This window comes from Caretta caretta, chromosome 20 (assembly GCF_965140235.1).
Source record: "Caretta caretta isolate rCarCar2 chromosome 20, rCarCar1.hap1, whole genome shotgun sequence".
Classification (NCBI taxonomy): domain Eukaryota; kingdom Metazoa; phylum Chordata; order Testudines; family Cheloniidae; genus Caretta; species Caretta caretta.
In genome coordinates this window covers 21,217,858-21,245,329 of record NC_134225.1, presented here as the reverse complement: position 1 = coordinate 21,245,329, position 27,472 = coordinate 21,217,858, and the positions used below count along the sequence as shown (strand labels likewise).

Below are 27,472 nucleotides of genomic sequence, written 5' to 3'. Positions count from 1 at the left end.
AGGATGTGACGGCAAAGGGGGGCACCGAGAATACACCAAGGGGTGTGGGTTGGGGTGTGTTTGAGTGGGGGCTGCCAGCTGACCTAGCATGCTACACGCATGGGTGTGAGGAGGAATCAAGGTAGAGGCCGTGGCAGGTGCTTTGGGGTAGATTGGGGGGGGTGTCCCTGCCTCTCCAGCTCTGGGGTGGGGCAGGCCTGGGGGACGGCCACCCTTGATTTCCCAGCTTGGGGTGTTCTCAGAGTAGCCCCCTGCTGCGTGACGGCGCGAGGCAGCGTCAAAGCGGTTCCTTGGCAGCCGCTGGTCCCCGGGGCCCACGGAGCGTGCGGCGGGCGAGCTTCTGGGGGAACGGGAGGGAGATCAATGGGGCTGGCGTGAGTCACGGATGACACAGGCAGCTGCTGCGCCAGCTTCCCCCACACAGCAAAACTCACGCCCGACCCGCAGCCCCCCCCCGCTCTGCCGCTGCCCCCCCCGACCCGCAGCCCCCCCCCGCTCTGCCGCTGCCCCCCACTCCCGACCCGCAACCCCCCAGCGCTGCCGCTGCCCCCCACTCCCGACCCCCAGCCCCCCCCGCTCTGCCGCTGCCCCCCCCCGACCCGCAGCCCCCCCCGCTCTGCCGCAGTCCCCCCAGCGCTGCCCCCCACTCCCGACCCGCAGCCCCCCCAGCGCTGCCGCTGCCCCCCCCGACCCGCAGCCCCCCCCGCTCTGCCGCAGTCCCCCCAGCGCTGCCCCCCACTCCCGACCCGCAACCCCCTAGCGCTGCCGCTGCCCCCCACTCCCGACCCGCAGCCCCCCCAGCTCTACCGTCCCGTCCCCCCACTCCAGACCCGCAGCCCCCTCTGCTGTGTCAGCCCTGGGCTCCCCCCAGCTGATGCCCCTGAGTCACCGCCACTAACCCAGCCCCGGCTGCCTGCAGACGCGCTGGGCGTGCCGGGGCCGGGAACAGCCTGTGCCGGGAGCTCCGGCCAGCGCGGGGGTGGGAGCAGCGCCCAGGGACGTGAGCAGGAACACACGGGCGGCAGCTGCACGCGCCCCTCCCCCGCATCCCCCCCGGCACCCCCCCACATCCGCCCTGTACACATCCCTCCCCCCTCAAACACCCCCCTGCAGCCACTCTCCCCCCATCCACCCCCCGTCCCCCCATACACCCTCCCCTGCCACCCCTCCGCCCTGTACACACCCCTCCCCCTCCAAACACCCCCCTGCAGCCACTCTCCCCCCATCCACCCCCCATCCCCCCATACACCCTCCCACTGCCACCCCTCCACCCTGTACACATCCCTCCCCCCTCAAACACCCCCCTGCAGCCACTCTCCCCCCATCCACCCCCTGTCCCCCCATACACCCTCCCACTGCCACCCCTCCACCCCGTACACATCCCTCCCCCCTCAAACACCCCCCTGCAGCCACTCTCCCCCCATCCACCCCCCATCCCCCCATACACCCTCCCCTGCCACCCCTCCACCCTGTACACACCCCTCCCCCTCCAAACACCCCCCTGCAGCCACTCTCCCCCCCATCCACCTCCATCCACCCCCCCCAGCAGCCACTCTCCCCCATCCACCCCACTGCACACCCTCCTGCATCCACCTGTCCTGTACACACACCCCAGCATCCACCTTCCCCCATACACCAATTCCATGCACCATTTTCCCCCCTGCATGCACTGCCTGGTACAACTGCAACACCCCTCCCCCCACACCACTCCTGTGAGCACATTGCATCCCCCCCATACACCCCTTCTGTACACACTGCAACACCCCTCTGTGCACACTTCCCATACAAACCCATTTCCCATACACCCCCCCACCGCATGCTTCTCTCCCAGCACCCCCTCTGCAGACTGATGCCCACAGGGTACCCTCCCCTGCCCCCTCCCAGCCCCCCCTTGCTTTGACTCATTTTATGTCTGAGTGGCAGCCCCCCCCAGCTGAGCAACTCAAGCAGGGCAGAATTCGCTGGGGGGGGGGGGGGGGGGGGGGGGGGGGGGGGGGGGGGGGGGGAGAAGAAGAGAAGGGCAGGCAGGCTCCCCCTCCCCCCTGCATGCCAGGCTGATGGTGCCAGACCAGACCCGGCCAAGGGATGGACCCCAACAGCCCCCAGGAGAAGGGTGTGGCCATGTGCACAGGGTGGCTGTGGGTGCAATCAGGTGTGTGGAGGGGGGGGGGGAGAGGAGAGTGTGCAGCTGTGGGGGGTGCAGGGCACAAGAGGGGCTGTGTGCAAAGACCAGTGCTTAAGCCCAGGGCCATGGGCGGAGAGGTGCAGCGGCACCCGGGTGCACCCAGGGCTGCGTGCATGCCTGCATGGGGTGGCTGTGGACACAGCTGTGTGTGGTAATTCTGCACAGCCCTGTCCGGGCATGCAGGCTGCCAGGCCGCCTCCCAGCACTCTGGCCCCAGGGGGAGCCCAGCCCTCGTCCTCAGGCCAAGACTGGAACCAGCCGAGCCCAGCCGGGGAACAGAGCAGGGGCCAGGAGGGCTGGGCCTGGCCTGCGGGAGGGAAGCAGGAGCACAGGGAGCTTGGCTAGCGTCTGGGAGCAGCTGGGGAACATGATGTCCCAGCCAGGAAAGCACACCCAGGTCAGCCTAACCCCTGCAGCACCCACCCCCATTCCCTCCCTCCCCATTAAGGCCAGCAGTGACCTACCCAGCCATCGCCCCTACACCCCCTGACCCCACTCTGAGCCACAATGTCCCCAGCTCCCTGGCCCCTCTACACAGACAGCTCAGCCCTTAGGAATAGCCCCCAGGGAGGCCAGCTCAGGGTGCAGGAAAAGGGGCCTTTCCCCTGCAAGGGGCCCTGGCTCCCCTCTGGCCTCAGGGCAGCTGCCAGGCCACACTCCCAGGGGCTGATGAAGTCACAGGCAGACCCCAGCTCACCTCCTCCAGGCCCAGCGCTGGCTGGTGTGGGAGGGGAAGGGACATGTCTGGCTCATGCACCGCTCCTGGCACACAGTGTCTGGGGCTGACCAGGGCAAGGTGCCCCCCATATTATGTACCAGGGCAGGCTGGAGCCCCCAGCACCAACTGTCAGAGGAAGGGGGTGTCAGGACTCCTGGGTGTGTCCCCCCCGGAGTAGTTAGAGCTCTCTGGGGCAGTAGCTGCAAGCCAGGCTCTTGGGGGACAGGTAGCACCCCCTGCTGGCACAGCACCAGCCTGAATGATGACTGGGCATGGTGGGGGAGTGGCAGAAGCTGGACATGCCTGGAGAGCCCCCTCCTCCCCAAGCAGCAGGGGGCTGGCTTTAAGGGAAGGGGGGCAGATGAGCACACTGCTCATAGCAGGAGCTAGGCCCTGCCCCCACCCCCTCCAAGTCCGACACTCCTCAATGCCCCATCCAGCTGCCCCCCCCCCCCGCCCCCTGGGATCCCAGCCCCCTCAGAATCTGGCAACCCTGAGCCAGGACCCTCTGGGACCAGGAATCCCTGCTCCTTCCAGCCTGGGGGCAGCTGTACTGTGAGTGGGGGAGGGAGAGAAGCCAAGAGCCCACAAGGGGTGTCCCCCAGCAGAGAACCCCAGGCCCTTCAGAGTCAGCTGCCCTAGTGGGGAGCCAGTTGATGTTCTAGGAGACCTGGATTCGCCTCCCCAGAGCTGGACGCACACCAGGGAGCTAGCTAGATGCAGCCAACAGCACCACCTAGTGGTGCAAAGTGCTACAGCACCCACTGGCACCAAGAGACACCTGGGGTCGATCAGAGGTTGACTGGATCCCCAGGGCTTGGATGGGACACCCCCCCCCCCCCCCAGCAGGGTTGCCCCGACCCCCCCCCCCCCATTCAGGATCAGAAACAAGCCAGCTCCTTTTCAAACAAACCCTTTTACTTTAGGTCACAAGCATCTTCTCGGATTCCCCCTGCCCCAAAATATCCCCATCCAATGGGTGGGGTGAGGCAGAGGGAGGGGCTCCTTCACAGTAGACCCGATTCTCAGTCAGCTGCTGCTGCCCCCCCCCGCTCAGTGCTGCTTGGCAAAGTAGTCCTTGCTGTCCTTCACTGTGGGCTTGATGGTGTCGCTCCCAGGTTGCCAGCCTGCTGGGCACACTGGAGAAAGTGGGGGAGGGGGGGTTAGGAGACCAGAGGCAGGAGCTTTGTATTCCCCCCGCCCCCTGCCCTTTGCAGATGGGGAAACTGAGGCAGAGTACAGAAAACCTGGGTTTGATGCCAAGTCCTAGGCTGGTGCTGTAACCACTAGGCAACCCTTCCCCTCCAGCTTGGAGGTCTGCCCAAGGCTGGATGGAGCAAGCACTGTAGGTCCATGCATGGGGCTCTACCCCACCTCTGCCTGGCATGGGGGTGGCCGTGTGCATGCGTCTCTAACCCTTCGAGAAAAACTTCCTAGTACAAGCAGAGTCTGCAGCCAGCTGGAAACAGCTGGGGTTGAGAGCCCCCTCACCACTTTGCCCCCCAGGAACAAACTCAGACCTGCTGTCCCACCCCCCCAGCTGTGGGGCACCCACCCCGTCTAGATACACTGCTGCAGTTGGGCCCTGCCTTCCCCCTAACCTGGGGTTGGCCTTTACCCTGCCCCCCCCCCCCCACCAACCAAGAGCTCCCCCCGCCAACCTGTGCAGAGGCTGGACCCAGCCTCACCTTCCCCATGCGTGTCCGTGTACTGGAACGCCTGCACCAGGCGCAGCACCTCTTCCACCGAGCGCCCCACCGGCAGGTCGTTGACTGTGATCTGGCGCAGGACACCCTTGCTGTCGATGATAAACAGGCCCCTGCGGGGGGAGGAGGGAGAGGGATCACACCCCAATGGGAACCAATGGGGGGTGCACCCCCCCTGCCCCCAGCCCAGATAACATCCCAGATCTGTCACGGTGGGGATCCCAGGGGATCACGGAGCCTGCAGCCTTCCCCCCATGGGATGTGGGGCACCCCCACCCGGATGCTCAGAGCCAGCTGTTGCTTAGTGGAGACACCCAGAGATTCAGTGGGGTGGGGAGTACATCAGCTCCATAGATTGGAAATCTCTAGCCTCAGTCAGGGCAAGACTGGCTGTGGGGATACCAGAGTGACACCCTCAGCCTGGCATCCCATGGGGCTCCTTCCACCCCCCCCCATATACCCACCCTGGTGTTCCCCACACACTGCCCCAGCTCCCCAGTCAGCGTCCCGTTCACCAGATGCACCCACCCTTCACCAGCCATGGGGGTGGGGGTGTCGTTCGACATTAGCTGGCACTGCTGTGAAGTTAAGGGGCAGAACTCCAATGGGGCCCCAAAACTGCCACAGGGAGACCGGAGTGGGGACCTCAGCACAAGTGACCACCATTCCCCTTCCCCCCCACCCCCAGCCAGAGCAGACCCCAGAAGCTCACACACAAGGGCAGTCAGTCAACCCCCACACCTGTAGGTGATTCCCTCATCCTCCTTCAGCACCCCATAGTCCATGGCCATGCTGCGGGTGAGATCTGACAGCAGAGGGATCTTTATGGTGCCCAGCCCCCCCTCCTTCCGCGGGGTGTTGACCCTACAGGGAGACAAGGGGGTTAGTCTCATGCTGTGGTATGCCCCTAATCCCAGCCACAGGGACCCCACATCTAGATCTGTCCCCCCGGCACCACCTCCCGCCCAGGGAATGAGGCCACCTGGCCCTAGTGCATCAGGCCCTGTCTCCCACTCAGGGGGCCCATGGGGCAGACCCCAGCCTGCAGCAGCATGGCTCTCATCCTGGCTTGCAGCATCGGGGGCTGGGGGGCAGCTGGTCCAGCCAGACTCCCACAGAGCTGCTAGTGAGGGGGAGAATTTCCCCTCCTCCCACAAACCACCAGAAGACAGACACCCAGGTTAGACACTAAATCAGAGGATTGATACAGTGCTTAGACTGGGGGGGGCATGCTGATGAGAGCCCTATTCTGGAAGGGGGAAGAGAAGAACACCCCCACCCGAGAAGATCATGCCAGTTTAGCCATCCACTCCCCACCCCCCGTTACAGGCCTGTCTCTGGCTGGTCCCAGCCCCCAGTGGCTAGGGGTGATAAGGCTTCTCTCAGAGTGTGCCCAGATAAAGCCAGTAGGGGCCCACCCTGCCCCACCCCTCTGGGACAGCTGGTAATGTCTGCTGGATTCTAGCCCAGTGTCTTCCCCACAGCAAGGGAGGGATGGGCCCCACCCCTGCCCCCTATCTAACCAGGGAGCATGGGGCTTTTTGATAGCTTGTGAGGCATTGGAACTGGTCTGTGGGGAGATTCCAACCCCTGGCACCCAGGGGCTCTGACCCCTCCCCTCCCTAAAGGCCTGGTACCAGGTCCAGATGGGTTAAGGGACTAGACAGGCAGGCTTCCCAGCCCCCCCTCCCCACACAGGTTTTGCTCCAGATCTCATGTACCGATTGCATTGGGGCATCTGGGGCAGAGCAAGCCAGCAGCACCAGACCTCTTGTGTTAGGGCTGGCAAGATCCTGACCTCACACCCATTACAAGTGGAGAGCAGAGGGGTGTCTAGGGGGCATTTTGGTCACTGGCCTGAGACACTGTCACATGCTGTGGGTCTCAGTCTCCTTCCAGGTGGAAACCATGGTTCCTGATGCATTAGCCTGGGTTGCAATCATAGCAATGTCTCATTCCCTGCCCCCCTGAGCCAGCTTCTCCCCACCCCACCCCTAGGGCCAGATCAGAGATGGGCCCCCCAACCCTGCCAGTCCCCACAGCCCAGGGCTGGATCGGAGCTGGCACCCCCTAGAGGGCGGCGAGACCTCACCCATGTCCCCCTCCTGCCCCCCGCCCCTGCCCGCACCAGGCCAGGTGGGTGAAGTGCGAGTCCACGGAGGCCCCCAGGACTTCGCAGTGCAGCTTGTGGAAAGCCTCGGCGTGCTCGCTGAAGGCGATGATCTCGGTGGGGCAGACGAAGGTGAAGTCCAGTGGGTAGAAGAACAGCACCACGTACTTGCCTGGGGGATGGGAGGGGGAGAGAACCAGTCAGCAGGGGGAGCTGCCATAGGATGGGGTGTCAAGAGGTGGAGCCATGGGCAGAGACCCAAGTCCCCCCCCAGACCCAGTTGCATGGCTGGAGGCCTTGCTTGCCAGCCAGCTGATCTGGTTACAGCGTCTCCCCCAGGAGGCACTGAGAATGACCCCCTCAAGCCCAGGCTCAGCCAATCACAAGCCAGCCGATTGGATTATACACAGGGTCCCCATTTATCTTTTAAAGAGACAGCACTGCACACTTGCCTGCCCAGAGGCAGGATGGTAAAACTGCAAGGTCCCCCTCTCTCCACAGGACCTTAATCCTGCCCCACAGGGGACCCCCCCCCCCCACTTCCTTTAGGGCAGGGGTGGGCAAACTTTTTGGCCTAAGGGCCACATCTGGGTATGGAAATTGTATGGCAGGCCATGAAGGCTCACAAAATTGGGGTTGGGGTGTGGGAGAGGAGTGCGGGCTCTGGGGTGGGGCCAGAAATGAGGAGTTCAGGGTGTGGGGGGGAGGCTCCAGGCTGGGGCACAGGGTGAGGGGTTGGGGTGCAGGAGGGTGCTCTGGGCTGGGACTGAGGTGCTCAGAGGGGGATCAGGGCTAGGGCAGGGGGTTGGGGTGCAGGAGGGGGTCAGGGGTGCAGGCTCCAGGTGGCGCTTACCTCAAGTGGCTCCTGGAAGCTGTGGCATGTCCCCGCTGTGGCTCCTATGCGGAGGCGCGGCAGGCAGCTCTGCAGGCTGCCCCGTCCGCAGGCACCGCCTCTACAGCTCCCATTGACTGCAGTTCCTGGCCAATGGGAGCTGCAGAGCTGGCGCTTGGGGCAGGGGCAGCATGTGGAGCCGGGGGGAATATGCTGATGCTTCCAGGAGTCACATGCAGCCACAGCACACGCAGAGTGGGGCAAGCCCCGGACCCTGCTCCCCAACGGGAGCTCAAGGGCTGGATTAAAATGTCTGAAGCGCTGGATGTGGCCGCCGGGCCAGGTTTGCCCACCCCTGCCCTAGAGGTGGTGACCCTGTTCCCCATGCAGGCAGACACCCCTGTAGAGTGCCCCCAGTATTCCCAGCATTCGCTCATGCGCAGAACATCCAGCTAATCCAGTACCAGCAGGGGGCGCTGCGGGGAGCAGGGCAGGAGCACTGGCTATGGGGGGAGCTCCCAGCAGCCCTAATCCCAGTGTCTGGGGAAGCTGTAAAGACCTCCCTATTAGCACAGGCTCAGAGCAGAGCCGTCAGCAGGTTCCTCTCACCTCTGTAGTCGGAGAGTTTGATCTCTTTGAAGGCTCCGTCCACCACGGCCATAGCGTGGAAGCCTGGGGCTGGCTTGCCGATGTGAGCGTTACCAGAAGCCATGTCCTGCAAGAGAAGCTGGGGCTCAGGACAGGTGGCACTGGTTAGCGGGTCTGGCCAGCAACTGTGAGGAGTTTCTCCCGTTCTCTGCAGGAAGCAACACTGCACGGGGGCAGCTTGGAGATGGACCAGATGAGCTGGCAGGGGGGCCCTGACTTCCAGGAGGTCTCACTGCACCAGCGCCTGGATTTCTGAGACGATACCAGCTCCCAGACCAGACCCAATCTCAACTCCCCCTTCCAGCCCACCCCAATCATCTCCTTCCCAGCGCTGGTCTGCGTGAGCAGACAATCCCAGCTCCGAGCCCCCAGTCACAGGAGCATCACTCACATCTCACAGCTCAGAGCACACTAGCTATTCTGGGTTGGCACTGGGAATGCTAGACCCAGCGGGCACCCCACTCCCCAGCACAGGTACAACCCAGGGACTGCCAAGCTAATGCAGGCTAGAGAGATCTTTGGGGGAGGGCAAAAGGCTGGCGGCATCTCCTCCCCATGTGCAGCCAGGCACAGCTGTGCTAGTGTGAACCCACCCAGCCCACCAATCAATCACAATTAACCAGCTCACCCCTCTTACAGCTTGCATACAGGAGGCTATTTTGCACACACAAAGCACTTTTCATTCCCAAAATCGTGCAAACCAACAACACTAATCGGTGATTCCACAAACTGGGTCAGTGCAAAGCTGGGGATAGGGAACCCAAGAGTTCCGACTCCTAGCCCCCTAAGCACTAGACCCCTCTCCCTTCCCACAGCTGGGGACAGAACCTAGGAGTCCTGCCTCCCAGCACCCCACACTGACAGCATTAAAAGTAACAGTCCTGCTCTCAATCTATTCTATCTGAAAGTGCAAGGAAAGGACCCCTAAAGCTCCAATTATTTGGAGCAGACCTTGTCTCATTTCGGCTCAGAGACCTGAAAAACGTATGGCTTCGCTGTGAGATGAGGCCGGCTAAGCCGGCGGGGAAGAGATACGGGAAGAATTTTATTGGGGTTTTCTTCTGTGGCTGTACCTCACCAAGCCTGGGGGGCCCCCGCTCGCTACCATGACAGACCAACAGATACCACAAGCAAGAGTGCGGAGCCGTTGCAGGACATGCAACTCTGCTGGGGGGGTTTCTTCAGATAAGAACCGCCCTACTCGGGGTGGGCAGAATGGCCCCAAAGGATACCAAGCAATAGGGAGTTCCCCCAGTGACACTAGGGCAAAAAGCACTCTCTCTCCCTGCATTGTGAGCCGCCACCCCAGAGGCAGCCCCACTGCAAGGCAGTTGGCACGGCATCCGGGATTTGCCATCATGGGGCAAGCTCGCGGTCAGCACAAGAGTCTTTAGAGCTGAAGGCAGGTTGTGGTCTAAAGACCTGGGTTCTGTCCCCGACTGGCCTGGTGAGTTACCTTGGGCAAGTCACTTTCAGCTTCATGCCTTGGTTTCCCCTCCTGCCCTTTGTCCTGTAAGCTCCTCAGGGCAGGGACCGCTTCTCACTCGGTGTCTGTGGCGCACCGGACACAACAGGATCTTAAAGCCACCTTAGCAGAAGAAGCGGGGGCCACCTCCCAGCAAAGGGGCATATAAAAATAACAGGCCTCCAGCTGCCATTTTCACTAGCCACCTGAAGTCGCTCGGTTCCCTGCCCCCTTAGAAGCTTCGCCTAACCGTCCAGAAGCAGGACACAGGGGAAACTCACTGGACAAAACCCAAGCACGAATTAAGACCCACAAGCCAAGTCACCTCTGGCGAGTCCTTAACGGCACAATGCAAAGGTGAAATGCTCCCACCGCAGGGAGGCGGCGGTTCACGCACCAGGACAGCAGGGAATTAGACAGCAGCCTAGAATTCACCCAGCTAGGGCCCCACTGATGGATCAGCCCCTCTTCCAGCCCCCCCAATTGTTTCCGGGGGGGGGGGAACAGAGATACTCTGCCATAGTTTCTTCCCTGTGCAGCCACTTGAGAAACTTGCACAATCCCAGCTCTCCCGTGTCAACCCACCAGCACCACCCAGGAAAACCCTGATGCACCCTTACAGCGGTTGGCACCTGCTGGAAGAAGTGAGGAGCTGGTACGTAAGTGAGGGCAAGAGAGGGGCCCAGGGCGATTCAGGATCCACGCCCCCGCCCCCCCGCAGTTGCTTTCGAAGCCGGGAGCCGCCAGGGCACGCGAGACAGTGCTGCAGCCTAGGTCAGGGCTTTCCAAAAATAGCAGCAGAGACCGGGGGGGGGATGAGGAGGACGAAAGGCCCCTTTAGCATTGCCAGGCCCTGGCTGGAAACAATACCCCGCCTGGCTCCTCCTGCGGGATTTGCACGAGGGCTACAGGAACCCAGAGCCGACATCTACCGCTGAAGGCAGCGATTCCAGGGGGGGCCCAGTCACTCTCCCCACTCCGAGCAGCCACTTTGCAAAAGAGACGCTCCCTCCTGCATGTGGCTGCTCCAGGCCCGGGGGCTGGAAAAGCCCCCCGCTCCAGGGCCCACAAAAGCAAACCCGGCCTGCAATGCACAACCAGGAGCGTGCAACACAAAAGCACCCACCTCGTCGCTGCACCCTACCACAGCAAAGACACCCTCGACCTCCGCGGCGCGTGCACAGCTCGCAGCCAGCCTGCAGCCGGGTCTTATAGCCACCCCCTCCACGCCCCCGTCCGGGCTGGGCTGCTCCATTTGGAGCAGAGAGAGGGGGGAAGTGAAGACGAGAGAGATAAAGCCAGGGGTGGGGCAGGGTTTAGACCTCCAAGGGGACTCCCCGCATTGCACGTGGAGGGCGAGGTTCGGGGGGGCCCCCTAGCATTGCACAGAGGTGAGCGGGGTTATGGGCTCTCTCTGCCTTGCACAGAGGGGGGACAGGGCCATGTATGGGGACCCCTGCGTTGCAGACGGGGGCGGGGCTATGGGCCCCCCCAGCATTGCACATAGGGGGGTGGGGCTAACCCTCCCGTGCTCCCCGTTACAGTGCAGGCCAGGTGGGGTTGCAATGCTGCCCTGGAGGAACCCCACAGCCCAGGAGGGGGAGGCTCCCTAGGGGTCTGGGGCCAAGCTTTGGACCGAGCTGGGTTTATTTATTTATCACTCATGACTCTGCTGAGTCCGTTTGTTTATGGGGAATTTCACCCCAGCCCCTGTGCCTCAGTTTCCCCACTGGTGCAATGATCCCAAGCCTCTGAGACTCCAGAGGGTCGGCGGAGCTGGGGAATTAGAGCATAATTGTTAGGACTGTTCCCTAGGGTTTGTTTATGGCTTTATGAATGGCCTTGTGATGCACAGGATTTTACCCACGTACATGCCCCTGAGCCCACAGAACCCCCACCAAACACATGATCCCCCTAAGTTACCACCACATACAGCCCCCCACCTTCACTCCTAAATGCTACCCCGTGCCACGCACAACCACAGGTTGGGGATGTGGGAAGCAGAGGGACATGGATAGGGCCTTTCCCCTCCAAGGGACATGAGCTCTGATCCAATCCCAGGGACTTCAGAGCCCGGCTCTTAGAGACTCCTAATGGGATCTGTGGAGCTCGGGGAGGGGTCCCAAGTTGGGCCCCACAATCAGTGGCTGCTCTTAGAAAGTAGCGATGAATGACTAATTCCAAGCTAATGCAATGAATCCGGTGTAAATGGACCCAGGAGTCCTGACACACACACAAGGCAGGGGCAGAACCCAGGAGTCCTGCCCCCCACCCACCAACCTCTTCCTGCTCTAACCACTGGACCCCATTCCCTCCTAGAGCTGGGATAGAACCCAGGAGACCTCACCTCTGACCCCCCCCCAACCCCAGAGCTCAAGCATGGGGCTGCCCCTCCCCTAGAACTACAACTCCCAGGTGTCTGTGCGAGGCCGGCTCCGCCCCCTGGGCCGGGCTCGGGGCCTCGCGCTCGCCCGCGCGCGGAACATGGAGCTGGGGGAATTCGAGCGGGACAACGCGGGCAGCTGCCGCCTGGGCTCCCCCGTGCCCGAGCTGTGCCGGGCCGGGCCCTGCTGCCTGGGCATCGATGAGGCCGGCAGGGGGCCTGTGCTGGGTACGGGGGGGGGTCCCCAGCATTGCAAGGGGAGACCCCCCAGCATTGCACAGAGCAGGGACCCCCCCAGCGTTGCTTAGGGGTGGGGATAGGGGGCCCCCCATACTGAATGATAGGGGCGGGGCCCTCCCTGTCTGTGCTCCTGAAGGGGGAGCCCCTGGTACAGTGAGGAGGGGGTGATGGGTGGGGGAGCACAAGGCATCTCACAGGATTCCCCCCCCACACACACACACACAACTCCCTGCCAGGGAGGTGGGTCCACCCGCCCTGGGGGAGAAGAGCTTGGAGCCCTGTAGCTGGCAGGGGGGTTAGACGGGCCCTGCCCAGTTACCCCTCTCCACATAGTGCGGGCAGGGCTGATTTCCCCGCCCCCCGGTGCTGTGGGTGGGAGTTGCGGAGTAGGAGGCTCTTGCACCAGCTGGATCGGGCTCGGCTGCCCCCCCATCTGTGCCCTTGCCCCCCGCCATATGTGCCTCTGTCTCCCCGTCCAGGTCCCATGGTCTATGGTGTTTGCTACTGCCCGCTGGCAAAGCAGGAGGAGCTGGGAGCTCTGAAGATGGCCGGTAAGGACAAGGGCATCGTGGGGGTGGGGGGCTCAACTTCCACCCGGGCCTCCTGTGATTTCCCCCCCGCCAGAGAAGGGGCCCAGGGATCTCAGTGAGGGGGGTCAGGGGGTGGAATTCCAGAGTTCTGGGACTGACAGAGCAACTGCAGAGAGATGGGGTCAGGAGAACTGAGGCTTGGGGAATGGGGGAGGCAGGGGGGATATGGATCTCCGTGGGGGGAGCAAAGTGGGGACAGGGGATGGGGACAGCAGTGGGGAAGGGCCCCACAGAGGGAATGCTGGATCATGAGGGGGCCCCCCCCCCAAGATCTCGAGGAAGGCCGAGGCTTCCTCTGGTGGCCAACCCTAGTGTCATCCCCCCCCGGTCCGCCCCCCAGACTCGAAGACACTGACGGAGGCCGAGCGGGAGCAGCTGTTTGGGACACTGGACGGGGCCAGGGACTTCGTCGGCTGGGCCCTGCACATCCTCTCTCCCAACCTCATCTCCACCAGCATGCAGCAGCGGTGAGAGCCCCAGGGAACTCGATTCGCATGGGGGTCACAGGTGCCCCCTAGTGGGGAAAGGCCCTGTGTTCCATTTCCCCCCTGAGCCAGCCAGGCCCCCCAGCCTGGGGCCGAATCAGCCAGCGCTCCCTAGAGGGGAAAGGCTATGTGTCCCCCTTCCCCGCTCCTGTTAACCCTAGGAGCCAGATCGCTGGGTGGGTGAGGCAGCTGGAGAGTTTCTAGGGGGTTGCTCTGTGTCTGTGCAACGCCTGGCACAGTGGGGCCCAGGTCTCTGGCTGGTAAATACTAACCCCTCTCCTCTCCCGGCCAGGGCGAAATACAACCTCAATGCCCTGTCCCACGACACAGCCATCGGGCTGATACAGCACGTGCTGGACGCGGGAGTGCATGTGGCAGAGGTGAGCCGGCTGCAGTTTTCCCCCGCACCTCAGTTTCCCTGTGGGGCAGATTTCTGTCCACGGGGTGCCCCGATCACAGACTCAGCCAGGGTTGGCAAAGGGGACCACTGTGGGCATAGTGCTGACAGGCACCCTTGCTCCCCCCACTTCCAGCCAGCCTCCCTATGCCTCAGTTTCTCTATACGGCAACAGGGCAGCTGCCTCCCCATGTGGTGCCCTGATCCCAGCACAAGGTGTAGCGGGGGGGTGGGAAGGGATCTGACACCCCCCCACACACACCTCTTGCGGGGTCCCCCCAACCCTGGCAGGTCTTCGTGGACACGGTGGGGCCGGCGGAGAAGTACCAGGAGAAGCTAAAACGGCATTTTCCGGAGCTCAAGGTGACTGTGAGGCCGAAGGCCGATTCCCTCTTCCCCATCGTCAGCGCAGCCAGCATCTGTGCCAAGGTGAGCCTCTGGGGTCCCCCCTCTTCAGGGGGCCTGGTGGGGAACAGGCTGGATCTTACTGTGTGCTTAGGAGTCACCAGGCTCCCTGGAGCAATGGACCAGGGCGGGTTTGTGGAATATGGAGACACCCCAGCTTCACTTACCGTCCTGTTATTGGGATCTCCTGGGTGAATTAATAAGGGGGTTCCATTGGGTGTCCCTCAATCGGCTCCATGCTAGCAGATTCATCCTCACTTCCTATCCCAAATGCTGCATGGCAGTTCGACAGCTCTTGCGCCCCTCCCCAGAGGCGGCTGCATCTCAGCCCCGGGCGACGGATCCCTGTCAAAACAGCCCAGCGCTAGGGGACCATGTTCCTAGAGGTGCCGCCCCGAGCCAACTCCTGTCTGTGTTGGCAGGTGGCGCGGGATCGTGCTGTGAAGAACTGGACGTTCCTGGAGGATCTGGGGGACGTGAGCGTGGAGTATGGGTCTGGGTACCCCAATGGTAAATGGACCCCCCCCCCCGTGTAATTCTCAGGGGCAGTGATAGGTCTGACCACAACGTGGAGCTATTTGCATATATAGGAGCTGAAGATAAACCGAGGCTGCCCCATGGGCCCATCTAGCCCGGTATCCTGCCTTCCACCCGGTTCCTAGATTGCACCGGCTCCGTCTCTCACCCAGCTCCTACTGGCCAGCTGTGTTTGGTTTCACGCACCAGAGGGCGCATGTGACCTGGGATCTGCTCCCGTCTTTCACTGGATCCTCCCGCCCTGGCTCTTGCATTGCCTAGGGGTGGGGGCTGTGGTGCCAGGCTCCGAGCCCCCTCCCAGCCCTTGGGCTTCCTTTAACCCCCTCGGCTGCATCAGGCTGGATTTCTGATCTGCCTTCCAGAGACCGAGACGGAAGCTAAGTGACGTGCTGAGGGCATGGGGGATGGCAGTGGTGGAACTGGGGATAGAAGCCAGGAGTCCGGGCTCCCAGCCCCCCTGCTCTAACCACGAGACTTCCCCACCCTCCCAGAGCCAGGGATAGAACCCAGGAGTCCTGACTGGTTTGAAAGCTGGCAGGTACCCCCGTTTGCAGTCAGGGAGGTGGGGCTGGTGCATTTAGCCCCCTCCCTGACTCTCATCTCTCCCCCATCCCTCCCCCCACTCCCTGGCCCCCAGATCCCAAGACCAAGGAGTGGCTGGCGCAGTGCCTGGACCCTGTGTTCGGGTACCCCCAGTTCGTGCGCTTCAGCTGGAGCACGGCCCAGACCATCCTGGAGAGCAAGGCAGTGCCCGTGCGCTGGTAGGTGAGGGGGGCCGGGACAGGACTGAGGGTACCAATCTGTTAGATCCCTGCAAGGGGCCTGACCTCAGTCTGACCCCCACTTGGCATTGATGGGCTCGAACAAGCTCCCGCGGGCGCCGTCCATAGCGGCTCAGAGGAGCCGGCTCTGATGCCAAGCGACAGCCCTGCCACCCCCAATTATGCCCCGGCTGCCACCAGGGCCCTGCTGGGGGGAAGGGCAGCACCGCATGCTGCTAACGGGGCCCTTCTGCTGACCTCCCCCCTGGCATGCGTGGAGGGTGCTGGGCGCAGCTCCCCTCCCCCTCTGGGGTCCCCTCGCCACCCACCGGCTCGTCCTGCACCCATGTGTGGGATTGGGGAGCCCAGGGGGGCTGTACTGAGAGCAGCATGGTTCAGTGCCTCCCAGGCCTGGCCCCTCCCCTTCCCAGGTATGACCTTGGCAGCTGGGTGTGGATCCCTCCCGAGGGGAGAGAGGGCAGAGGAGATGGGGGGTTATGGGATTCTGCACCCCCTCAGACGCGGGGGGTCCACCGTGGGCGTAGAGGGGCTCAGAGGGGCCCTGCCTCATGCTGTTTCATTATCTTCCTGTGCCGGGTCACAGCCCCCACATCCCACCCCAGAGGTGGCTGCATCTCAGCCCTGGGTGAGGGATCCCTGTATAAACAGCCCCTGCGCCCCACCCCAGAGGTGGTCACATCTCGGCGCCAGGCAAGGGGTCCCTAGATACATCGGTCCGGAGTAGACACCAGCTGAGCCCAGCACACCTGCTGGCTCTACCCATCCCACCTCTTTCCGCTTGATCTGGCACCTGCCTCTGCCCTGGCACCCTGTGTGTGTGTGTTGGAGAGAGCTGAGCATTAACGGGGGGTGTGGGGGGGTGCCAGGGCCCCGTTAACTTCTTATTCCCTCCCCAGGGACGACAGTGAGGACGACCCTGCTCAGAAGGGCACCCGCTCCGTCCTGTCCTTCTTTGCCCGCAAAGAGTCCTCCAAGCACCAGCCCCACCGCTTCTTCCACGAGCGCAAACTGGAGACAGTGACTGGGCTGTAGTGGGCACCGGGGGCGGAGGGCTGGCCCCATGCCCCCCCCCAGCCCCATGGCCCCCTCAAGTCGGCTCAGCTTGACTTAGAGCGAGAACTTTCGACTCACAGTGTCTGGGGTTGTATTTAATCGTGGTGCCAGCTGATCTGAGCCCCCCTCTCCAGGGGCTGGGAGGAGCCCAGCCATTAAAGGGGCTTTTAGGAACCAGCTGCCCAGTCTCGCCAGCGCCTCCTTGCTGTGGATTTTCCACCCACAGTGAATCCCCTCCCCCCCCCAATTCATTTTAGTTAATAAAACATTTTGAAACATCTCTGGAGTTTGCAATAGGTGTGTTTCTCCCCCCCGCCCCCAATGCGGTGTGTCCCGCTGTGTCCCTGAGCCCTGCAGCCACCTCTGCGGTGGAGCTGACTAGAAAAAAGGGGAGGGGCCAAAAAAATCCCATGGACCAAATTTGAAAGGTTTTTATTTTAGTTTATTTCTTTCCACAGTTTCATCTGCTTTTCAAACAGCATTTTTCCCTTGTAATCCCAGTTCTGGGGAGCAAATGGACAAGTAAGGGGCAGGGGTGGCCCCGTGGGAACTGATGCTCAGAGCAAGGGGGTTGAGTCCAGGGGTGGGGTATATTTCAGAAGGTTTGGGGCTGCTTTGAGGGGGGGCTGGCTTAAAACACTGGCACGATCTTCCCCCTACACCGCCGATTCCCCTTCTCCCCCTGCAGGGGGGGCAGATCCTTGCTTTGAGACAGAAGCCTCTGGCTCCCTGGGCTCTTGCAGTGTGGAATGAGTGTCCATGGTTTGCCCCACCAATCTGTCTGCACAGCGCCCCCTACTGCTGTGCTGGGGCCCTGAGGTCAGCACAGACTGCTCGGGGAGAGAGCCCCCACCTCGCAGCCCAGCGTCCCCTAGCGCTGTCCTGGGTGGGCATGCCGTCACCCTGCCCAGCTAAATTCCCGCCCGCTAGCCGCAGCAAAGACATGGCTGGTTCTGTCTACACTAGCGTGTGAGGGGTTGCAACAAGCTTTAGCATGCAGGCTAGGTGCAAACGCTGTTGCTTGGGCTGAGTGGAATCGACAGAGGGGGGCCCCTACAGAGTGTCCCCGAGCCTGGCATTGGGGTCAGCAGTGACTAGTGGGGAGAGCGCCCTCTGCTGCCCCCGTGGTGTCAGTGGGCTCTTTGTCACCCCCTGCTGTCTGACTCGTAGAGCAGTTAAGGAGTCGGCCCAGCATGAAGCAAATGGACCTGGCTTATCATCAGCTCCTCTGTGTCAAGGGGTCGATCCCCGTTGGTGGGGGGTGTCAACCAGGAACCTGCGCAGCATCCTCCCTTGCCCCTGAGCCTTTGGCCAGCAGCCACTCCAGGTCCTGGCCTGCACGAGAGAGCCGAGCCACTACACTGAGTTACTCTCAGGTGTCCCCACTCTGTGCCTCAGTTTCCCCCTCTGTAGTATAGCAAGAGGATAATACAGCTGCATCCCTATGTGACTGGGGCATGGGGGGAGCTGGTGGCGAGCAGGGACGCCCTCTCTGGGAAGTTGGGTGCTTGGGGAGGGGGAAGCTAACACCCCTTTGAGCTAGGCCCTATGGCTGCGGCGGGAGGAGGGCTATGTGGGTCCCCCACTCCTGTAGGTGGCTGGATGGGGTGCAAGAGGAGCTAGAGAAGCAGTCACAGTTTGCGTGGGGGGGACAGTCAGGGGTTTGCATAGATTACAAGCATTTCCCACCCCCCCGCCCGACACCTGGTGCGGGAGGGGCTCTCCTAGGGAGTGGGGGAGCTGGGGTGGGAGGGGCCAGCGGCTCTAGAGCCCGCTCCCGCTCCCCTCCACGTCCTCCATGAAGACGGAGCGCTTGTGCAGGCCGTGCCGGAGGAGGCTGCTGGCCGGGCAGGGCCCCCGGGGGCTGCCGGCTTTGGTGGAGTCAGGCTCCTCCGAGCTGTCCCCGTCCTCGGGCAGCGGGTCGGTGTCGGAGCCTGTCAGGCTCAGGCAGGGGCAGGGCTCCTGGGCGGCCACGAAGGAGTCACCCCAGATGTTCTCGCAGAGCTCCCTGCCATCCCGGTACATCTGGGGGGCAGAGAGAGGGGAGAGGTTAGGGGGTGAGACCTGGGGCCTTTCCCCTCTAGGGGGCACTGGCTCCAATCCAGCCCCAGGGCAGGGGAACTGGCTGGCTCAGGGGGGTGGGGAATGGGGCATGGGGCCTTTCCCCTCTAGGGGGTGCCACTCGGATCCAGGGCAGGGGGAGGAGAGGTTGAGTCTCAGACCAAATCCCTCTGCCAGTCTCGGAGCACAGAGAGGGCAGGGACGCTCATGCTCTGTCCCCAAGTACAGGTGCTGGGCCTGATGGGCACCCCTTGGTGGTGGGGGCTGCCAGGCAGGGGGCCCTGCCAGCGTTTGCAGCTCTGCTGCCCCCGGCAGGCGCTAGCTGGCTCAGTGTCTGGGAGCCGCATGTGGGCCAAGGCAGCAGCCTGTTGGGCTGGGTGCGGGGAGATCTCCTGGCGATGGCTGGGGTGGTGCCAGCTGCTGGCAGCTCCCCCCCCAGCCCCCTGAGCTGCTGCCCAGGCTGTGGGCACATGGGGATCAGGAGTGGGGATCTCTATCCCCCCGCCCAATTCACCCAGCCCCCTCTATCCATCCCAAGTAGGACAGCACCCTGCGGGTTTGTCCCTCTGAGCCAGGCAGCACCCCGCCCTGGGGCTGGATCGGCGCCGGCGCCCTCTAGAGGGGAGAGGCCCCGTGTCCCATTGCATGCCAGGAGTTGGACGGGTCTCAGCCCAGCTCTGAGGTGTCTGTGCTACAGAATCCGCCCTGCCCAGTTGGTGCCAACCCAGCAGCCTGAGCAGGGCAGCTCAGCCACGGAGTCCCAGTCCCCCACTTCCCCCCCCCCCGGCCTTCCCCCAGCAGGGCTGAGCCAACCCCCTCCCCCAGCAGCAGAGCCCCCTCACCTGACTGTAGGGCACACAGTCCCGGCTGCAGTTGTTTCCCTGGGGACCCCACTGCCAGTCACTCACCCAGTTGCGGGCACAAGTCAGGTCATCCTTGCAGGCTTCATACCTGGTGGGGGGGGAGGGGTGAGAAGAGGGAACAGGCTGGAATTGAGACAGACTACGGGGCTCTTCAGCTGGGGTGTTCCAGGGCCAATCTATCCCCATATTGCCCCACATCAGACCCCAGGGTCCATCCAGCCCAGTAGCCCAGCTTTGCTGCTGCACTCCAGCTCCTTGCAGCAGGGAGTTCCACCAGTCCATTGGGCTGCATTAAAGGGGCAGTTCCCCACAGGTGGGAGAGACCTTCCGACCAGCCCATCCTGGAGCTTGTCATGGGGCCTGGATTCTCTTTTCCCCTTGGCCATTGCTGCCTGGAGTCACAGGTGAATTCACACCCTCCCTAGGAATAGCCTGGCTCCCAGCCCCTCCCCCTACCAACCACTAGACCCTGCTTCCCTCCCAGAGCCAGGGATAGACCCAGGGGTCCTGGCTCCCCCTCCCTTCTAACCGCTGGGCCCCACTCCCCTCCCAGAGCCAGGGATAGAACCCAGGAGTCCCGGTTCCCAGCCCCCTCTGCTCTAACCCGGCCAGGAAGGTGCATTGACTTACCACGCCTCACAGAATCTCAGGCAGAGGGGCACCTCCAGGACAGCTGTGGGGCGCTGGGGGTGGGGCCAGCGGGCGGCGCTGGGGGAGCAGCGGTAGAAGCATTCAACCCTCTGGAGGTAGCGCTTGCACCTGGGGAGGGAGAGCGGGGAGAGGGGGCATTAGAGTGGGGAGGCCCACAGTGGTTGCACCTTGAGCCGCGCACTGGCAGGATGCTGCAGGGAGTGGGGCGGGGGCTCAGCAGGGGGCGCTATCCCCCAAGCAGGCAGCGCTGGCCCCAATGCCCCAGGGCGGCACTAGGGGGCGCTGTCCCCCAAGCAGGCAGCGCTGGCCCCAATGCCCCAGGGCGGCACTAGGGGGCGCTGTGCTGCAGGGAGTGGGGCGGGGGCTCAGCAGGTAGCACTCCCTCTCAGTGCTGACCCCAGGGTGGCACTAGGGGGCGCTCTGCCCTGCTGGTCCCATCTGTTTAGGTTGGGCTATAACTTAGGTCTTTGTGTAACCCTCGGCTTCTAGGCTAGAATTTCAAACTGAGTGTGTGTCATCATCCACCACCAGGGCATTGCTGCGGGGAAGCTCAGAGTCAGGGGAAACAAGACATGGGCATGGCACTGCTGCAGGGAAGCTCACAGCCAGGGGTAGCTGAATGCTAGGAGGGCACTGCTGCAGGGAAGCTCACAGCCGGGGGATAGCTGGGTTCTAGCAGGGCACTGCTGCGGGGAAGCTCACAGCCGAGGCAGGCAGAGGGCGGGGTCAGGCAGTCCTACCTGGGGCTGAGGCTCCTGCAGCGATTCCAGGAGATGTCATTGACCTTGGCGAGTGGGGCACTGGAGATCTCCTGGGCCACTTTGGGGGAGCAGCAGGCGTCTGGGAAGAGACCGTCCATCAGCGCCATCCTTGACTCCTCACCCAGGGCCCTGACCCCCCACTGACCCGGCTCCCCAGGGCAGGGCCTGGCGTGTGAGGGGTGTGTGACGAAGTGGGACTGTTCTTAATGTTTCCTCTGAATAGTGTGGGGGTGCCTCAGTTTCCCCTAGGCAGTTCTTAAGTATCTAGGGGGTGGGGTAAGGGTGTATGATCATTGCAGAGCCCTAGAGGGCAGGTGTGTGCAGGAGTCTGGACACAGAGAATGGCCAACGCCCTGTTTCCTGGCAACTGATGGCCTGGGCCCTTCCCCCCCTGCAAGGTGAGAGCTGAAGGGTTGGAGAACAAAGGAATCAGGTGACCACCTGGCCCGGGAAAGGAACAAAGCCCAGAGGAGGAGGGGCTGGAGGGGTTTTCAGTTTGGGGCTGGCTGGGACATGGAGTGAAGTGCAGACGTGGTTGTCTGGCTCACTGCCCCCCAAAATGGACCCAGCTGAGGGGTCCCATTCTCTGCACCTGCGAGCTCTGTGTTAGACCATGTTCCTGTCGTCTAATAAACCTTCTGTTTTACTGGCTGGCTGAGAGTCACGTCTGACTGCGGAGTTGGGGGGCAGGACCCTCTGGCTTCCCCAGGAGCCCCTCCTGAGCGGACTCGCTGGGGGGAAGCGCACGGAGGGGCAGAGGATGCTGAATGCTCCGAGGTCAGACCCAGGAAGGTGGAAGCTGAGTGAGCTGCCTGTCCTGAAGACAGGCCCCTCTCGTTCTCCAAAGCACAGGGATCCCCAGCAACACGGGGGCAAAGCTACTGCTCACTGGGGTCTAGTGGATAGAGCGAGGGGTGGGCTGTGGAGTCAGGACTCCTGGGTTCTAGCCCCAGCTCTGGGAGGGGAGTGGGGTCTAGTGGTTAGAGCAGGGGGCTGGGACTGGAGAAACCCCTTGAAACCACCTGCTCTGACCCAGTTTCGTCCTCCCCAAACCTCAGATTTTGTGGCCTACCCGCTGCACACCCCACCCCATCCCGGGCCACCCCATGCCCATCACTCACTGGCAGCGTAGAGCTGGCAAACGCCCAGCTGCCCCTCGGGGCTAGGGGCCACCTTGTGCTTCCCTCCAGCCAGGCAGCGGCTGTCCAGGCCCCCAGCGCCTCCGCACAGCATGGCCAGCGCCCAGCCGATGGCCAGTGCCCACACTCTGCCCCCACCACTCATGGCACCTGGGAACAGAATCAAAGCGGGGGGGTTTGGTCAGAAGGGAAAGACTGGGGGCTCCCCCGGTAGCCTGCCCCTGAACCGGACAGACCGGCCTGCCCTGGGGGGTGGGAGTGGGGTTAGGAGGGGGATGGGCTGGGGACGGTGGGGGGGGACAGTAAGGCTGGCTGTGGGGGTTGGGAGGTCCCCACTCTGGGACCAGCTTGGTTTGGGGAAGGGCAGGGGTAATACTGAGTCCAGGGAGGGGGGGAGGCAGTGTACAGTGCTGTATCTCTCTACCTCCCCACCCCCTGCCCCATCTGGGTCTCTCTCTGACAGCCCAAGTCCCCTCTGGCACGGCTCCTTTGGGCATTATTCAGCACCCACAGGGCTGGAGATTGGGGGCTGCTGACGCTCAGCAGGGACAGTCAGTCGTTGACCCCCAGCCGCTTTGCCCTCTGGCACTGGGCTGGCTGGGAAGCTGCACAGAGTCCTTCCTGACCCCTGCAATGATCCTGGAGCATCACAGTGACTGACCAGAATTTCCCCAGTAACCATAGACCATCCCCTAGGCCAGGAAAGGATCCAACCAGCCTGAGTCCTCACATCTAAGCTCTCACTGGCTGCCCTAGCCCCCGGGCTCTATCTCTGCTGTAATTCCCACTATGCTGGATGAATTGCATCTTTCCAGGGTCTACTTGACTTCCAGTGGAGACTATATCAGGGGTTGGAGCAGGGGAGGCTGTGAGCCAGGACTCCTGGGTTCCAGCCTCAGACCCTTCCTTGGCAGAGGGGCTCATTCCTGTGGGTGACATTAGACCCTCATCCCCTGCAAGGAGCTGGGTGGCTCACATGCTGGGGAAGGTGCCTTGGGAGAGGCTCAGTGCATCTGATCCATGCCCCCTAATTGGATTTGAATTAAAGACCTGGCTCTAAGTTGGACTTGGCAGCTTCTGCCCCCAAGGCCCAAGGTGACTCCTGCTTACGGAGCCAGATCCTGCCTTCCCCAGCGAATTAGGCCGACGGGGTGAAATTAGACAAGACAGGTATGTGGGGGGGGGGGGGGGGGGCACCTGGCTCTGGCAGCATCCTCCCCACTGGGAGATCAGATTTCCCCACCCACACACACACACACCCAGTGTTGCTTGCCTAGGAGAAACCCAACTCCCTGCTCTCCCCAAGGGCAGCTGGTAAAAGCGCAGCTAGGGACCAAACCCAACCTGGCTTCCAGCCCCTGCTGTAACCACTAGACCCCGCTCCCCTCATTCCAGAGCAGGGAACAGAACCCAGGAGACCTGGCTCCCCAGCCCCCCTGCTCTAACCACTAGACCCTGCTCCCCTCATCCCAGAGCTCGGGAAAGAACCCAGGAGTCCTGGCTCTGAGTCACATCAGAAAGGACTGGTTTTCCTTCCCAGAAGGACAAATGCTTGCATGGGTGGGGGAGGGGTGCCATGTTACCAGCCCCAGCAATGTGTCGCCCCCCCCCGCCCCCAAAAAAAAAACCACGAGAAATTTAGAAAAACCAGGGAGTCATTTTTTGACCTGGGGGGGTAGGTTGAGTCTTTGGGGAGTCGCATTTTCCTGCTTTTCGTTGGCAGCGTGAGGGCTGGATTCTGGCTTTTGAGGAAAACAAACAGGAGCAGAGTGCCCCCCCCGCCCCCCCAGGAGCTGGGGCTTGCAGGAAGAGGACGAGGCTCCGAGCCGTACTGCACACCGTGCCGGAGTCAGCATCTCTCTGCTCCTGTCCTGACCCCCGGAACCGCCGGTGAACGGGAATTATTGACACACCCCTCGGGTGGCACTTTTGGTTTTGTTCTGTTTTTTTAAACTGATACAATTTCAGCCAAGTCAGGGTCCCATTATGGTGTGTGCGGCCTTAGCATTAGCAGCATTACGATAGCACCTGGAGACCCCCCCCCCACGATCAGGGCCCCATTGTGCCGGGCGCTGCAGACACCTCTGAGGCAGTCCCTGCCCCAAGCTGATCTCAGTCTAACTAGACCAAGGAAGGATCATTATCCCCAGTCAGATGGGGGAAACTGAGGCACAAGGCAATCAAAGGATTGACCCCAGGAGCCAGGACTCCTGACTGCTAGTCCCAGTGAGGAGTGGTGTCTAGTGGTTAGAGTGAGGAGGGGCAGGGCTGTGAGTCAGGACTCCTGGGTTCTATCCCCAGCTCGGGAAGGGGGAATGGTTTAGTGGTTAGAGCTGGGGGCCAGGAGAGCAAAGGAGAGCCAGCAGGTGCTATTGAGAGCTAACAGCCTCCCTCCTTCCTGTCTCCCCCACCCCCCAGGTCCTGCTGGGAGCCAGTGGGGGCCAGGCAAGTTGCATGTGACTATGTAGAGACAATTTCTCCACCTGGGGCTGGAGGGACCATTTCCCCCCCGCCCCTGCCCCCGGCAGGTTACTCCCGGATCATCTACTAGGGCATTTCTTGCACCTTCCTATGAAGCAGCTGGACTTGGGCCCTGCAATTGATAGGGTAAGGGGCTGGATGGGCCCAGGTCTGATCTGGGGCAGCAATCCCATCTGAGCCCCCCTGAGGAGCCCCCTCACCCAGGCAGCGCCATGCTCACACGGCCCCAAGGACCATAGATCAAACCGCTCAATCTAGAGCAGCCTTTCGACAGGCTCCAGCGGCTGATTGTGCCCCTGCTGCAGCGGGGTGCAAAGAATGGAAGCAGGAGGCCTCGGTTCTATCCCCTGCTCTGCAAGGGGAGGGAGGTCTAGTGGTTAGAGCAGAGGACCAACAATCAGGACTCCTCGAATGCGGCGCCCTGAAGTGGGCCCAGGACTCACAGGGGCTGAGCAGAGCCAGACAGTGACCCCCCGTGTCTCGCTAACGCACCCCGGAGGGTGCTCGCCACCTTTGCAACTGGGACCACATCCGGCTGTTGACTCATAGTCAGTTTGTGACCCACTGTAACACCAGCCCCTGTTCAGCCCTGCTACCCCCTATCCCGCTCGTCCCCACTGTGCAATTGTGAACCAAGCACTTTGCAGGCATCTTGGTTGAATTTGAAGGGGGTGGGGCTGGCAGTCAGGACTCCCGGGTTCTATTTCCAGTTCTGGATGGGGAGTGGGACCTGGTGGGTTAGAGCAGGGGGAACTGGAAGTCAGGACGCCTGGGTTCCCTTCCGAGCTGTCCTGCACGACTTTTGGGGAGTCATTTCCCTACTCCGTGCCCCCCTTTCCTCATGTGTAAAATGCCTTTCTGCAGCCCTCTCAGCACTCAAGGTGCCCTACGGCAGCCGCTCCCGGCCTTTCCAGACCACCCGCCCCCTTTCAGGAGCCTGATTGGCCTCGCGTACCCCAAGTTTCACCTCACCTAAAAACCACTTGCTTACAGAATCAGACATCAGAATACAAGTGCCCCAGCCAGACCATTACTGAGCAACTGCCGACTTTCTCCTTTTAACCAGATCGTGGTAAAATCAATCCACTGGGGCAGAAATATCCTGCTGCCATTTCCGTGGCTAGTCTGTCCAGCGGTAGAAACAAAGCATTGTCCTGTGTACTGACTGGGCCAGTTTCATGTCCCCTGTTATAAACCTGGCAGGGCTCCCCGGACCCCTGGCTGAGAACCGGGGCACTACCGGGGAGCTGAGTGGTGGTGGTGGTGGGGTTATAGAGGAAGGAAACTGAGGCAGGGAGAAATTGAAGTGACTGGTCCCAGCTCCCAGGGGAAGCCTGTGCTAGAACTGGGCTCTGAACCCAGGAGTCCTGACACCCCAGCCAGCTCCTTAACCTCCCCCCCAAGTCACGATTTCCATAGCCCTGAAATCACGCTTTCTCCCCCCAATAAAATCAAAGCCGCCACCCCTCGATGGGGCAGGACCCTCGCCCCTGCCCCCCCCCCCACTCACCCCAAACTCTCTGCTGCTTTGATTTACCCGGCAGCTCTTCCGCCGGGCCGAGGTTTTCCTTCTCCTGCTCTGGACTCGTCTGGCTTTGACCCGGGCGGGGAGGGAGCCCGGCTGCCGGGGGAGGGGTAGATGGGGGGGGCGGAGTGAATCGAGGAGGGGGGGTGGAGTGAATAGTTCTTCGGGTGATTTCAAACTTGCGACCCACGGGAGGGACAGAGTCCGGTTCTCACTCCGTGTCCCTGATTCTCTCCCTCCCCCACCCAAGCCGTGCCCCCCCCCCCAAGTTATAGGGGCGGCCTGCGCTAGCAAGGAGCTGAACTCCGTGACCCAGGAGCCCCCCTTATAGCCCCATGTTCTGATGTGATAACCCCCCACCCGCACAGCAGCCGCTGGGATTTCTATGGGGGGGTGGAGCCCCCCATCTCCACTTCCCAGCCCCCCCGGCCACGGGCGACTCTCAGGGGCAGAACCAAGCCCGCAGGATTGGGGGCGTCGGGCTCCTCTGCGTCTGCAGCGCCCCAGAGTGGATGTGTTACCGCTAGGGGATGGGGGATCCCCGCACCCCCTTTTCCCTAGTGGCTGCAGGAGGGTGGAACTGGGCCACCAGACCCCGCCCCCCGCGCCTGCTATAATAAACCAGGGGGGAAATCGACCCTCCCCACCCCACCCCTTGTGCCTACCTGAGCTGGCTGCTGGATTGGGGGGTCTTGCCTGGGTGACCGGGGGGGGGGCGATCTCCCCCCTTCTTCCACCCCACTGCCGCCGCTGGGCAGGGGAGCGGCGCCTCAGCTCGCCTCCTCCTGCTCTGGCTGCTGCAAAGCAAATCCCTGCAGCAGCCGCTCGCCCGCCGGAGCGGCGCTGGGGTGAATCCGGAGTCGCCCGCGTCACACTGGTGTACGCCCGGGAGGGGCTGTGGGGGGCGCTCTGTCTCTCCCGCTCCTTCCTCCCACATCACATCGTCTGGGGCCTGCTCTGGGCCGGGCCCAGGGAGGGACGTGGTCAGCTGATGTAAATTAACAAGGCAAATCCGGGGGAAGCTTCCATCAGGTTTTTCCCCAGGGCCAAAAACTGCCCCCAGGCGGGGACGTGACCCAGCGTGCGCGGGAGGGGCCGGGCTCGGGCCAGTGTTTGAAGCATGAATCCCTCCAGCTGGGAACGTTGCACGGGTAATGGCGAGCGACTCTTTCCGTGGGAGCCCCCTAAAGCCAATGTCTTGCGCTCCCCCCGGTGGTCGGGCAGGACGCAGCTTATTCGCCTGGCGCTGAGATGCAGCCACCTCTGGGGTGGGTGCGGGGGCCCGTTTATACAGGGGTTTCTCAGCCAGTGCTGTGATGCAGCTGTCTCTGGGGTGGGGCATGGCGGCTATTTAACAGTGAAATGCCAGCCTGTATCCAACTGAACCAGCAGGGGGTGCTGGTTAGGGAGGCATCCTGGAGACAGGCACACAGGGCTTTCTCACTGCCACAATCT

At 62.5% G+C, this 27,472-nt stretch overlaps 3 protein-coding genes across 4 annotated transcripts; 1 reads left to right on the top strand and 2 right to left on the bottom strand.

Annotated features, from left to right (window-relative positions):
- Window positions 1-3,800: 3,800 nt before the first annotated feature.
- PRDX2 (peroxiredoxin 2) lies at window positions 3,801-10,936 on the bottom strand. The gene is made up of 6 exons (XM_048831636.2): window positions 10,791-10,936; window positions 8,161-8,266; window positions 6,738-6,891; window positions 5,351-5,473; window positions 4,592-4,722; window positions 3,801-4,042 (listed from the first exon to the last, which is right to left on the bottom strand). Exons 1-6 carry the CDS (start codon window positions 10,917-10,919, stop codon window positions 3,957-3,959), a joined length of 729 nt encoding a protein of 242 aa, XP_048687593.1. The 5' UTR covers window positions 10,920-10,936; the 3' UTR covers window positions 3,801-3,956.
- A 1,173-nt stretch (window positions 10,937-12,109) lies between these two features.
- RNASEH2A (ribonuclease H2 subunit A) lies at window positions 12,110-16,816 on the top strand. Its single transcript, XM_048831633.2, has 8 exons — window positions 12,110-12,275; window positions 12,767-12,838; window positions 13,218-13,344; window positions 13,655-13,742; window positions 14,051-14,188; window positions 14,587-14,674; window positions 15,339-15,462; window positions 16,380-16,816. Exons 1-8 carry the CDS (start codon window positions 12,149-12,151, stop codon window positions 16,513-16,515), a joined length of 900 nt encoding a protein of 299 aa, XP_048687590.2. The 5' UTR covers window positions 12,110-12,148; the 3' UTR covers window positions 16,516-16,816.
- Window positions 16,817-16,952: 136 nt separating this feature from the next.
- On the bottom strand, window positions 16,953-27,148 carry RTBDN (retbindin). Of its 2 annotated transcripts, none has more exons than XM_048831634.2 (6): window positions 26,683-27,148; window positions 21,994-22,161; window positions 20,852-20,951; window positions 20,091-20,219; window positions 19,440-19,548; window positions 16,953-18,561 (listed from the first exon to the last, which is right to left on the bottom strand). In XM_048831634.2, exons 2-6 carry the CDS (start codon window positions 22,154-22,156, stop codon window positions 18,301-18,303), a joined length of 762 nt encoding a protein of 253 aa, XP_048687591.1. In that variant the 5' UTR covers window positions 22,157-22,161; window positions 26,683-27,148; the 3' UTR covers window positions 16,953-18,300. The 2 variants fall into 2 exon arrangements, with proteins under 2 accessions (XP_048687591.1, XP_048687592.1); XM_048831635.2 differs by lacking the exon at window positions 26,683-27,148 and adding an exon at window positions 26,003-26,095.
- Between the last annotated feature and the right edge of the window lie 324 nt (window positions 27,149-27,472).